Below are 12,137 nucleotides of genomic sequence, written 5' to 3'. Positions count from 1 at the left end.
GAAAGATGCTAGAGTGACCAATCTGCAGACCAATACACTCCATTTACCCACAGAACAGGTACTTTATAGCCTGGAAGGTTCTCCACACCCTCCTCTGTGCTTCCTTCCCTGACTTGAAGCGACCAGGGTGTGGAGCTCAGACTCCATGGCCCATTCGGATCCTGTTAGCAGTCTCACCAGAGAGCCCAAGCATACCAACTGCTCAAAAAATGAGCTGGTAGTTTTGTGAGATGGATGGTTGTAAAGAATGTCAGCTAGCACTGCCCACTAACAGTTGCACATGCTAGTCTGGATACTTCACAAACATTTGTTCCATAGTACTAACAGGGTAAATGCAAATGTCTGTGGAGCATGTGCAAAAATATTAGGGAACTCATGTTGATGGGCAATCCATCAGTTTGAGTTTAAAAGCAGCTCTAGTGTAGGTTTTAAGTGGTGATTGGAATATTTCACCTGTGCTCCACGTAGTGCTTTGTCTTCTAGGTGTATGATTTTGATTTAACACGCCCTTCGTGACTTAGGCCCGGTTAGCTGAGCAGCTAACTCTGTGTGTTTTACCTTGGCAGTTGATACGAACCAACTATTCCTAGATTTGTATGCCTGATACCAGCACATTCTACAAAATGCCCTCCACTCTGAAAATGGCTTTTCCAGCTTCACTTGTTCCACACACAGTCAGACCTTCAGGGCAAACTGCAAGGCCTTTCTGTTTACTTGAAACATTTTTGAGCTGGGAGCGTATTGCTGGTACTTCAGGGTGGTAATGACAAAGAGTTGTCATCTGGACGGGATTTGACCTGGTGAGTTTGGAGATGAAAATCTGGCCCAGGGCATTAGTAATGAAGTATTTATGCAGTCCATCTCTCCAGTATTATGTACAGAGGCGAGGTTAAATTCTGACCTCTTACTCTCATGCACTAAAGTCAGGAAGATTGTATAGGAGTAATTGTCCCAGAATCCTAAATAGCATAGAGCTATAGTCTCTGGTACAATTTACAGACGCACATTTTTGAAAGGGGAAGAAGAACTCCTTTGCATATAAATTTAGAGCTTGTCTGCATGGGAAAAAGAATAGGAGTACCTGTGGCACCTTAGAGACTAACATTTATTTGAGCATAAGCTTTCATGAGCTACAGCTCACTTCATCGGATGCATACAGTGGGGATATTTATATACACAGAGAACATGAAACAATGGGTGTTACCATACACACTGTAACAAGAGTGATCAGGTAAGGAGAGCGGGCGGGAAAAACCTTCTGTAGTGATAATCAAGGTGGGCCATTTCCAGCAGTTGACAAGAACGTCTGAGGAACAATGTGGGGGGGGGAATAAACATGGGGAAATAGTTTTACTTTGTGTAATGACCCATCCACTCCCAGTCTTTATTCAAGCCTAAGTTAATTGTATCCAGTTTGCAAATTAATTCCAATTCAGCAGTCTCTTGTTGGAGTCTGTTTTTCAAGTTTTTTTTGTGGAAGAATTGCCACTTTTAGGTCTGTAATCGAGTGACCAAAGAGATTGAAGTGTTCTCCAACTGGTTTTTGAATGTTATAATTCTTGACATCTGATTTGTGTCCATTTATTCTTTTACGTAGAGACTGTCCAGTTTGGCCAATGTACATGGCAGAGGGGCATTGCTGGCACACGATGGCATATATCACATTGGTGGATGTGCAGGTGAACGAGCCTCTGATAGTGTGGCTGATGTGATTAGGCCCTATGATGGTGTCCCCTGAATAGATATGTGGACACAGTTGGCAACGGGCTTTGTTGCAAGGATAGGTTCCTGGGTTAGTGGTTTTGGTGTGTGGTTGCTGGTGAGTATTTGCTTCAGATTGGGGGGCTGTCTGTAGGCAAGGACTGGCCTGTCTCCCAAGATCTGTGAGAGTGATGGGTCGTCGTCCTTCAGGATAGCTTGTAGATCCTTGATGATGCGTTGGAGAGGTTTTAGTTGGGGGCTGAAGGTGATGGCTAGTGACGTTCTGTAATTTTCTTAGGCTTGAATAAAGACTGGGAGTGGATGTGTCATTACACAAAGTAAAACTATTTCCCCATGTTTATCACTCACACACACACACACACACACAGTTCCTCACACGTTCTTGTCAACTGCTGGAAATGGCCCACCTTGATTATCACTACAAAAGTTCCCCCACCCCCGCTCTCCTGCTGGTAGTAGCTCACCTTATCTGATCACTCTCGGTACAGTGTGTATGGTAACACCCATTGTTTCATGTTCTCTGTGTATATAAATCTCCCCACTGTATTTTCTACTGCATGCATCCGATGAAGTGAGCTGTAGCTCACGAAAGCTTTTGCGCAAATAAATTGGTTAGTCTCTAAGGTGCCACAAGTACTCCTTTTCTTTTTGCCAATACAGACTAACACGGCTGCTACTCTGAAATCTGCATGGGAAGAAATTAAGAAAATTAACTAAAGGTTTGAATTTCAAAGTGCATTAGTTAAAGGGCATTAAACCCCTGTCTGGACATTCATTTCAAAGTAAAGTGGCATTAGGTCACGTTAGCTTAATTCACTTCACTAAAGCGAACAAAGATCACTTTACTTCAGCGTGAGACCATCCAGAAAGGGGTTTAAATTGCTTAAACTTTAAAATTAGGCCAACAGCTATGTTGGTCAGAGGTATGAAAGAAACACATGATTGACACAGCTAAACCAACCTAATCTCCGGTGCAGAGGCGGCTATGTTGCGCAACAGTGTTTGTGTCAATGTAGTTACCATCATTTGGGGAGGCGGTGTTCCTACTCTAATAGAAAAGCCCTTTCTGTCAGCGTAGGCTATGTCTACACTATGGGAGTACGCCATAGGGTCCGTAATGTAGGCAGGCTATTAGTAAATCAGCTTAACTGACCTAAAAACATCACCAGGTGTGTCTACCACAGCATCGAATACCTTTTGCTGAACCAATACCAAAGGTTTGCCAAAATTCAGTGCCCTGAAAAATAAGCAAATGGAGAGAAATACTCACAGAACTCCAACAGCACCTGCTAGTTTTCATCATGAGAGTCATTCAGCTCATGACAGTAACCCAACAAAAAGCTTGAGCATCATTAAGTTTCTCACTTGTCTCGTACTTTGCGTTTAGCGCACCTTTTATCCAAAGATCACACTTGGATAAAGGGTGAGCACTTTGAAAAGGGTGAGCATTACTTACTCGTCTCCCCTTTTAGGGATAGGAGCAACTGAGGCACAGTGAAGTTAATTGATTTGCCCAAGGTCAAACAACACATCAGTGGCACAACTGGGAATACAACCCCACTCTCATGCTTCCCATTCCCACTCAAAACACTGGATATCATCCCTGCTTGTGTGCGAGGGTGCTCATTTAGTCAGCACCAGTGCATTAAACTGTCTGTGCCTCAGAGCAGCCCTTTTTGAAAGGCAGTCTGATCTATCCATTTCATGGGCATATATCTCCAGTGCTTGGGATTTTTTTCTTAGACATCTTAAATAACTGCTGAAATTGCAGCACTGAGCTCAGTTGAACTGAACTAAAGAGGAGATCTCCCTAGGAAAACAAATGTTACCTCATGTTCAGGCTGCTCAAGCCCCAATATAAGAGAGTTTAAGATGGATTTGTTTTAGGAAGAATTTAGTGTAAATGTGCGTAGAACTTGAGACTAAGTTGCCAAAAGATTCAGTGTCTTTGTCTTAGAGGCATGTCACATGGCATCAGTGCAGCCATCGAGGTAACTCAAGCAGATCTTAGAAAATTAATGGCTAGGTAATAAATTATATTTATTGATTGATAGCATCATGATTAATTCCTTGGTTGGCACAGTCTAGAAAAATATTTTTTAAATAATCTGCTGACTCTTTTGGCCCTCCACTAGCCTGTCTCTTAAGGAGACTAAAGTTTAAATGGAGATAAGGTCACCTGTTAAAGGTGACTTTGGTGTTCTCACATTCATGTCCCATTTTGCAAGTCACCAAACAAGTGCACATTTAACATTCTTTGCTCAGGAGTAGCCCATAGCTGGAATAGCCGGCTGCAAGATAGTGCTCAGCATTTAATACTGCTATACCTGCTGCTAGCCAAAGCTGGTAGTCCCTCATTTTCAGAAGGTCTGTGTTGGCCCACAATTTTAATAGTAACATATACTTCTGTTCATCGTTGGCATAGGTGTTTGGTGTAAACGAGCACACACCAACAATAAGGTATTTTCTCTTTAAACAGGGATCTCATGGATAAAAACAGACATTCAAATAGATCCTCACCGGCATCAGCTCCTGTGACCCATCAGATCAGCAACCTCATCCGCAGCAACAGTCAGACCTCCAGCGATCCCATCAGGCAAGTTAGCATTGGTGAAAGGGAAAGGGCCAAAGAACCAGAGAGAGAGCACCCTGACCGACTGAGAGAGCTGCCCATAACAGAACACAAGATAAAAGAGAGCCGTTCCCCCGTGAAGGAAACTCCAAGCCATGATAAGAGACCCTCCGAGGACAACACAAAGCCAGTAATTCAGTCTGTATCTCCCTACAGCAAACCCGCACTAAGCGAGAGCTTGAAACTTAGCAATTTAATGAACAAAGATATAGAGAGAAAGCCAGAGCTTCCAAGTGACCTCCAGAAGATTAAGAATGACATCAAGGTCAAAGAGGAGCGCAAGGAGGACAGTGATGTGCTGGTGGTGGGATCTGAACCTTCACAGCATTCCAGAACAGTGGAACATCCGCCACCACCTTCTTTGCATGGATTACCATTGCCCCATTCTATGGCCGCCACGATGCCTCTCTCCATGAGTAGCGTTCACCAGATGAACAACATGAATGTTCTAGACCGCAGCAGAATGATGACCCCTCTCATGGGCATGAATCCTTTGTCAGGAAGGGAGAGACTGCCACATCCTGGATTTTCTTGGGACCCAGTGAGGGACCCATTGCGAGATGCCTACCGGAGCTTAGATTTGCATCGTCGAATGGACTTCCAGCTCCGGACAGATCCCATCCACAGGTTTCCTACCACCTCTGGATTTTATGACCATGAACGTTCTTACAGAGACAGAGAACCGCACGACTATAACCATGAAAACCTTCTTGAAGCCCGCCGAGAGCAGGAGAGGTTGCGGCAAGTGGAGGAGAGGGAGCGCTTGCACTTACGGGAAGAACTTGAGCGCGCCAGAATGCACCACCTGCACTCGTCCCCTATCGAAAGTCATCTGGCACACATGCCATCGTTCATGCCTCACTTAAGCGGGATGCATTATCCCAGACTCAGTCCATCCACTGCCATGCACAATGGCATCTTAAATAGGAACCCACCAACCGCAGCGTTGAGCGCCCCGCCCCCTTTGGTACCAGCAAGCAGTACTAGACCTGCCTCCCCACGCAGGACTACCCCACTCACAAACTCAGAGTCCAGGGACTATTCCCCCTCTAGGAACCCCAAAGAAGTAGAGGCACGATAGTCCCCAACAGGGCGAATTTTAAACTTGGCTGTATATAGAACAACAAAAATCTTTTACAAAATGCACTGCTGTAACCCTTTTTTTTTTTTTTTAAATGTAAAATTTATAGAAGTTAAGCACAGTTCCATAAATAATGGGGGTCCGGGGTTTCAAACTTTCCAACAAGAAGGTTGCTAAGAATGGGAATTTAATATATATAGGTATTGATTTTTTTTATTTTATTTTTGTTTCTGTGCTAAAATTAGTTATTAAAAATATCAAGTTTGTACATTTTTTCCCAAATGTGAGAAACATTTTTAATGGATTTGTATTTTTTTTAATTTTGTGCTCGTTATTCACTTAAAAAAAGAGAAATTTTGCTTTTAGTTAAATTTGCATTTAAAATGCCTCAGATCCTTAAGAAAATTACCCAGGGTTTCTTAAAGTATTATTTATGGAAATACTGTAGTTTCTTACAGTCCACTGTGAGGTTCCCTAACTGAGGCCAATCGATCACTTATCTTGGTACTTTGGAACCGAAGTTACAGATATATATTAAAATATTATTATTAATAATAATAATGTACAAAACTGTTTGTTTTTTGCCTTATAATATTATGCAGAAATTTAAGAGGAATTTTTTTTGACTTCTTGTTTTAAACAAAACAAAACAAAGAAAACAAACTGTAAATATTCTGTTAATATAAATGTACACCAATATTAAATTCTTAACATAGGTAGACTTTATAAAAAAAAAAAAAGGTTTCTAGAACCACTCTGGTTATTTGTTAACATGGTTACAACTCATTCTTGTCACAGTCAGAAATACACACTCAGAAAGCTAAGTGCAGCATATATACTTCAACTATGCAAGAACTTGGAGGCAGGTCTTAGTGGATGTTGGGGGGGAGGAAGATTTTAAAAAAAAAAAACCCAAAAAAACAAAACAACTTGCAACTCTGGAGACAGAATGGAAATGGCATGTGAACAGAAAGAAGGATGCTTGTGTTTAACAAAAAAAAAAAAGAGAGCGAGAGAGACTGCATTTTTTTTGTACAAACACAAGGGACAGTTCACCAAGGAGAGAGACGCTCCTGGGAGGAAATTATGGTTTCCTACTTTTCAAGATGGCAAAGACAGATGGAACTGGCACAGTACCCATGCGGCAGACCCTTTCTTTAATTTTTTTTTCTTTTTTCCTTTTTTTTTCTTTTTTCCTTTTTTTTGTGTGTGTGTGCGTGTGTGTGTGCGTGCGTGTGTGTTGTGGGCAGGCTCGCTGGCAAGCAAGGACAATTTTCCGTGGACCCCTTGTGCTAATTGTGCAGTGTTCTTATTGGAATCTGTATACAAGACAAAGTAGAATTTTAGGAGTGCAAAAAAAAAAAAAGTCTAATGGTTGATTTAAAAAAAAGAAATTCTGATGTATTATCTATAGTACATGAAGACCATAAGCAAATGTTTGTTGCAGTGTGGTTCTGCCTTGAACTGGCTTTTTGGAATGATTTTTATTTTTTATTTCAAATTTTACTTTTCATTCATATGTAAATTTTGCCATGTTTTACTTGCTGTACCATTTCCCCCTCCTTTATTTTATTTTTCAGTATCCATGTTTTATATATCCTGGGCTTTTACTCTCTAGTTAATTCAGCCATCTGCTACTATTTTCTTTCCTTGACTCTGTATCTCGTTTCCCTCCCTCCCCCTCCCAACCTCCCCCCTGCACCCCTGTAATTTTAAACATTCAGTTTCCTTGTAGATCAATGAAGATAAATACAACATTGATTTTGGATGAAAAAAGGTAGTTGAGTGTTTGTGTGTCATAGCCAGTCCTCTTGACTTTGAGGCTAATGGTTTATCGACAGATTTGCTGAGCCCTTTAATACCAGTCGTGCTTCAGGTGCTTTGATGGCCCAGCCACCCTGTGATGAAGAGGTTGAGGGGTTTGTTTAAAATCCTTCCCTGATTAGCATCCCCTTACCCTAAGAACCTTGCCCATTGGCCAAGGATTTAGCTCTTAGCACTTCAGACACAATATCAAAGGTATCAGAATGAAGATCTTGGACAGCTGCTAGAATAGCTGCGGTGTGTGAAACAGCTCAAATTGTACTCTGTTGCAGAGAGTGGCACTTCCTCATACGCAAGCCGTAATTACAAGTTCTCGATGTCTCTGTAGCACATACAGGTTTATGCCACCTTTTGGGGTTGGGGGGGGGGAATAGAAATGCAGTTGTTTCATGGGCAACAGCTTGCTTAAAGAACAATGCTGCTGGCATAGCTCTGGGGAGAATGGGAAGGTTACAGCCCCGAAGCTCAGTTCGCCACATGCATTTTCATGTATTTCCCCCTTAGGCTGATAGAAGACATCTGCAGGAAGTGGGGGTACTCTGAATTCCCCTGTCCTCCTTCCTATCAATAACTAGCTGATTTAACAGTGGGCAATGTTGTTTTAACAGCATGTTACAGCTTCTGTTTTTAAGTTTGTGTGTGACTAAATTACCCAGTGTTTAAAAAAAAAAAAAAAAAGTGATCTTTAGGCTGATGTGAAAGGAGACAAAATAAAATAGGCATTAAAAATCAGCACCTGCTACCCCACCAGAAATTGGAGAAACGTATAACACGTGGTGGAAGTGAAAAGTGTCTTGGCCTCAGCACAAAGAACTATTAGTAATCTTGGCTCATGGATAATGTTGGCATTGATATTCTCTTCCACCCCCATTGTGCAATGGGCCATCTTGTTTGACAACACTTTTACAGTAGAGCCCGAGGCAAACTCAGCATGTTACAACCTTAGTGTCCATTAAAAAGATCGTATAGCTATATCTTTTGAATGCTCAGAACTGTCAACAAGAATGGAGTGTGTATGCAATCCAGTTAAAAGCCTACTGTACAGTAATAGTCCATGTAATACCTAATAAGTGGGCATTAATTTAGTGGCCAGCTACAATAGAATTCCTGAAGAATTCATCATGAATGGTATTCAATCTGTCACAACAGCAAAGGAAGTCCGTGATTTGCCGTTTACTGTATTGTGAAGCATTATGTGAAAGTGTAACAGCAATGGTTCATTAACGCTGCACCACCGTGGAATTCCTATGGAATTATACAGTACTGTTCAACTTTCGTAGCAAAACGGTTCATCATGATTAATCATCTTATTACACTAAACAGAGAAATAAACTAACTCAGCTTTACTCCTTTAGCTACCCCAGTTGAACCTGCTCTTACTAAGAGGGGAGTACTACACAGATCTTTCTGCTTGTTCGCAATTTCTGCTTCATTTATGCTCTTTCAGTTTCCCACCCCCATTTTTGATTCTTCCATTTTCAGCCATCATCTGGGAGATCTTTCCCCACTCGCTGGTAGAGGTGGGACTTAGTGGAAAAACAGCAGTGGTATTGACAGCTGCTGAAGGAAGTGCGTGGAATTCAGCAATCTCATTGCTTTCACTTGAAGGTCTATTTTCACGAAGAAGCTACAGAAAGAATAAGGAGAGGGAAATAGGCTCTTGTCTACATTAACTCTACTTTTATCTGAGACATCAGGAGCATTTAGGTACCAACTGGAATACAGTTGGTTTCCTGACATGAGGTTTATAATTATGAATGTACTAGCTTCTGTTCATAAACAGTTACTGCAACTGGTACCTGTTTTTTTAATTGAACAGTCAAATAATGAAAAACTGTACTGATTATCCATCTGATGGGCTGGGTGGAGACAGTGGATTATAGGCTAAAGCTAATTCCTAAAACAACAGGTGATTGTAGGAATCCCCAAAGTTACGTGGCAAAAAAATAAGCATTAAAGAATTTGACAATAAGGTAGATCTGCTGCTCCCTTACCTAAAGAACAAACATCTAGGGAGCATCCACATTAACTTAAAAGAGTAAAACAAAAAGTTTGTTCCCTCTAGGAATCCTCAGTTGTCCAGGCTGTCACAGCAGGAATTCTCAGATTTTGAATATGCATCTCATTATTATTATTTAGTTTACAGAAGGAGCAAAGGAACGAAATTAGAGAAGCCAAAATAAGCAGAAATGGAATGTCCCAACAGTTTAGGAAGGAAAGGCAGACCCCAGCACTCAAGAATCATGTCAGGCTTTTGATCAGAGAGTCTTACATCCATCTCCTAGGTCAACCTCATGTCTGAACCAGCCGGGGGAAAATGAACAAATTATGAGTCAGACTCCTTGAGTTAGACAAAAGCGGACGCCTGTTCTAGGGAAAAAAGGGACAAAGGGAAATCAAGAGCACATTTTCATCAACTTACACTGAACAAAAAAAACAGAGGAACTCTGATAGCTCCTTTAGAAAAGTTCATTTTGCCAAAGCCACAAGAATATAGATATGACAATACTGTATGAACCCACCCCTATTCCGCGACTAGCCAGCATGTGAATTCAGACCTCCCAATCTAGGTCATGTGCCTCAATCAGACCACATTATTTCCCCTGAGAACTTAGACGCTAATCTCCATAGCAGACTGACTGGGCCTGTAGAATTCTACTGAGTGAAGGGTAGGGAAGCTTAAAACTCTCCGATAAAGTCAGTTAGTTGTGATAGCTTTCCTGAGAAGTAGCTGGCACTCGGGGGGAGCCTTTAGCTAAACCCAAAATAGACTAATTATATAGTCTGTTGTGCTGGCCTTGAGGTTTCTAATGCATTTAGGTGTAGCCAGCAAATACACAGTCTCTCACATACACTATTTCCTATAGCAATTAATGCATTTGTGAAAGGGATGTGTTCTTTCTTCCTTCACCCTTTATTCCTAAGGAACTACCTCCATTCACATGGATCCAACTATCGACTTTCTGCTGATGGCTCAGATGTCTTAACTCTGTCTCTATGCAATAGCACATATCCAACTTTCTCTCTGCGAGGTCATCCTGGATGGCCGACTGAATACAAACATGCCCTAACACAAGCACCTTAATTCTTCCTCTCTACATAGCGGCACGCACCACCATTTTATTCCCATAATCATAACTTAGGCTCCTACACTTGGGATCATGCTTTGTATTTCTCTCTTCGCCCCACGCAGCCAGATTCTCTCCAAAGCTTGTCACCACTTCTTTCATATTTTAAAAATCTGGCTCTTCCTTTGTGCCAACTGCCGAAATAATAAAATAAAATTTTTAAAAAGCACTGGTCCATGCTCTAGTTATCCCCTGCCTTGATTCCCGCAGCCTCCTTCATACACACTTGCCTTCCAGCCAGAACACTAAAGCTATCTCCCTGGCTCATCTGGCAGTTGGTACTTAAGAACGGCCATCCTGGGTCAGACGAATGGTCCATCTAGCCCAGTATCCTGTCTTCCAACAGTAGCCAATGCCAGGTGCTTTAGAGGGAACGAACACAACAGGTAATCAAGTGATTCATCCCCTGTCACCAATTCCCAGCTTCTGACAAACAGAGGTGAGGGACACCATCCCTGCCCATCCTGACTAATAGTCATTGAGGGACCTATCATCCAGCCCCTGCCCACAACTTTAGTCCCTCAATGACTCCTCACCCCGTGCCCCCATCTCAAATCCACACTGCCCATCGGTGCCATCAAAGAACCTGTTTATTTCCAGCCTTGCATCTTATTTCTTAAGCTCCCTCTTCACTCTGCCACCATCACAATGTTTGCTGCCACCCTTGTTTCCTTCTCCCATCCCTTCTAGGTGCCTTCTTCCTTGTTGTCCCCTGTGCATGCTGCCACCTCCCACTCCTAAGGGGCCAGGCCCAGACCCTGTCCTCATTTAAATCCCTCCGAACCTCTCATCTTTCACAAGGCACACACACATGAGCCCATATCAATCCGATGCCTCTGTGCCAATAGAACAAGATTAAAGAAGACCTAAGTTAACAAACACCGCCTTCTGGGTCTCCAAGGGCAGCTTCTCTTATCTATCTTGCTGTATGTGCCATTTAGATTGGCAGCTCCTTAAATTTTATCTCATACAGGACTGAGCACATTGTCACTTAATTTTTTTAATACTGTTATTTATGCATGGGCTGATTCAGTATAAAACTTATAAAATACATGTAACTTTGAGGGAGGAGAGGCAACCATGTAGAATCTACCTTTTGTATTAATTTTGAGAGGCTTTGCAGCCACTCATTGAAGGAAGCAATCCCTTTTTACTCTCGATTGCCTTCAAAGAGAGGGACAAATTGTATATTCTCTTGAGTCAGAAATAGCTACGTGAGCCTCCCCCCAAGCCTTACCTGCTGGAAGTAGAGTGATCCTTTCCCTTGCAAGAGTGAAGCTTAATACAAAAGGAAATGCTTGACATTCCCATGATCTTCAATAAATTCACGCCGCTAATTCCAGCCCCTGATTTGGAAAGCAACCTCTTGCTATGTGACAGATGTAATATCCTTTTCAATGCTTCACAGAAGAGCTGCTGATAGGACACTTGCTTTGAATTCTCAGCAGAATGCATGGAGCACAGGGAATGAGGATTTTTGATTGCTGTATTGTTATTCCTTATTATTGTCCATGGGATCTCTATAGTGCTTGATGCAGGCCCACCCATGAATCAAGGTCAAGTATCCAAATTTCTTAGGTGAAATTGATTATCTCCTTACACTATCACCTCACTTGTTTGGGTTTTTAAAGGCAGGTTTCTTTTTGTGGGTCGGGAGGCGTTTAACCTGGGAAATAAAGGTAAGTCAGATTTTAGCAAGTGGATTTACGAGATATGCACACATTTTCTGAAGGTATTAGCCCTGACATTA

At 42.0% G+C, this 12,137-nt stretch overlaps 1 protein-coding gene across 11 annotated transcripts in view; it reads left to right on the top strand.

Moving 5' to 3' along the window:
- The window catches only part of FBRSL1 (fibrosin like 1), a 757,721-nt gene extending 751,347 nt beyond the window's left edge, over positions 1-6,374 (top strand). For all 11 annotated transcript variants that reach the window (XM_073313637.1, XM_073313631.1, XM_073313632.1 and 8 more), the window contains one exon: positions 4,202-6,374. In XM_073313637.1, the coding sequence (XP_073169738.1) occupies positions 4,202-5,435 (1,234 nt within the window). In that variant the 3' untranslated portion in view covers positions 5,436-6,374. The remainder of the gene's footprint in view (positions 1-4,201) is intronic.
- The last annotated feature ends 5,763 nt before the right edge of the window (positions 6,375-12,137 follow it).

This window comes from Lepidochelys kempii, chromosome 15 (assembly GCF_965140265.1).
Source record: "Lepidochelys kempii isolate rLepKem1 chromosome 15, rLepKem1.hap2, whole genome shotgun sequence".
NCBI classification, from domain to species: domain Eukaryota; kingdom Metazoa; phylum Chordata; order Testudines; family Cheloniidae; genus Lepidochelys; species Lepidochelys kempii.
This window is presented reverse-complemented; position numbering and strand designations above follow the sequence as displayed.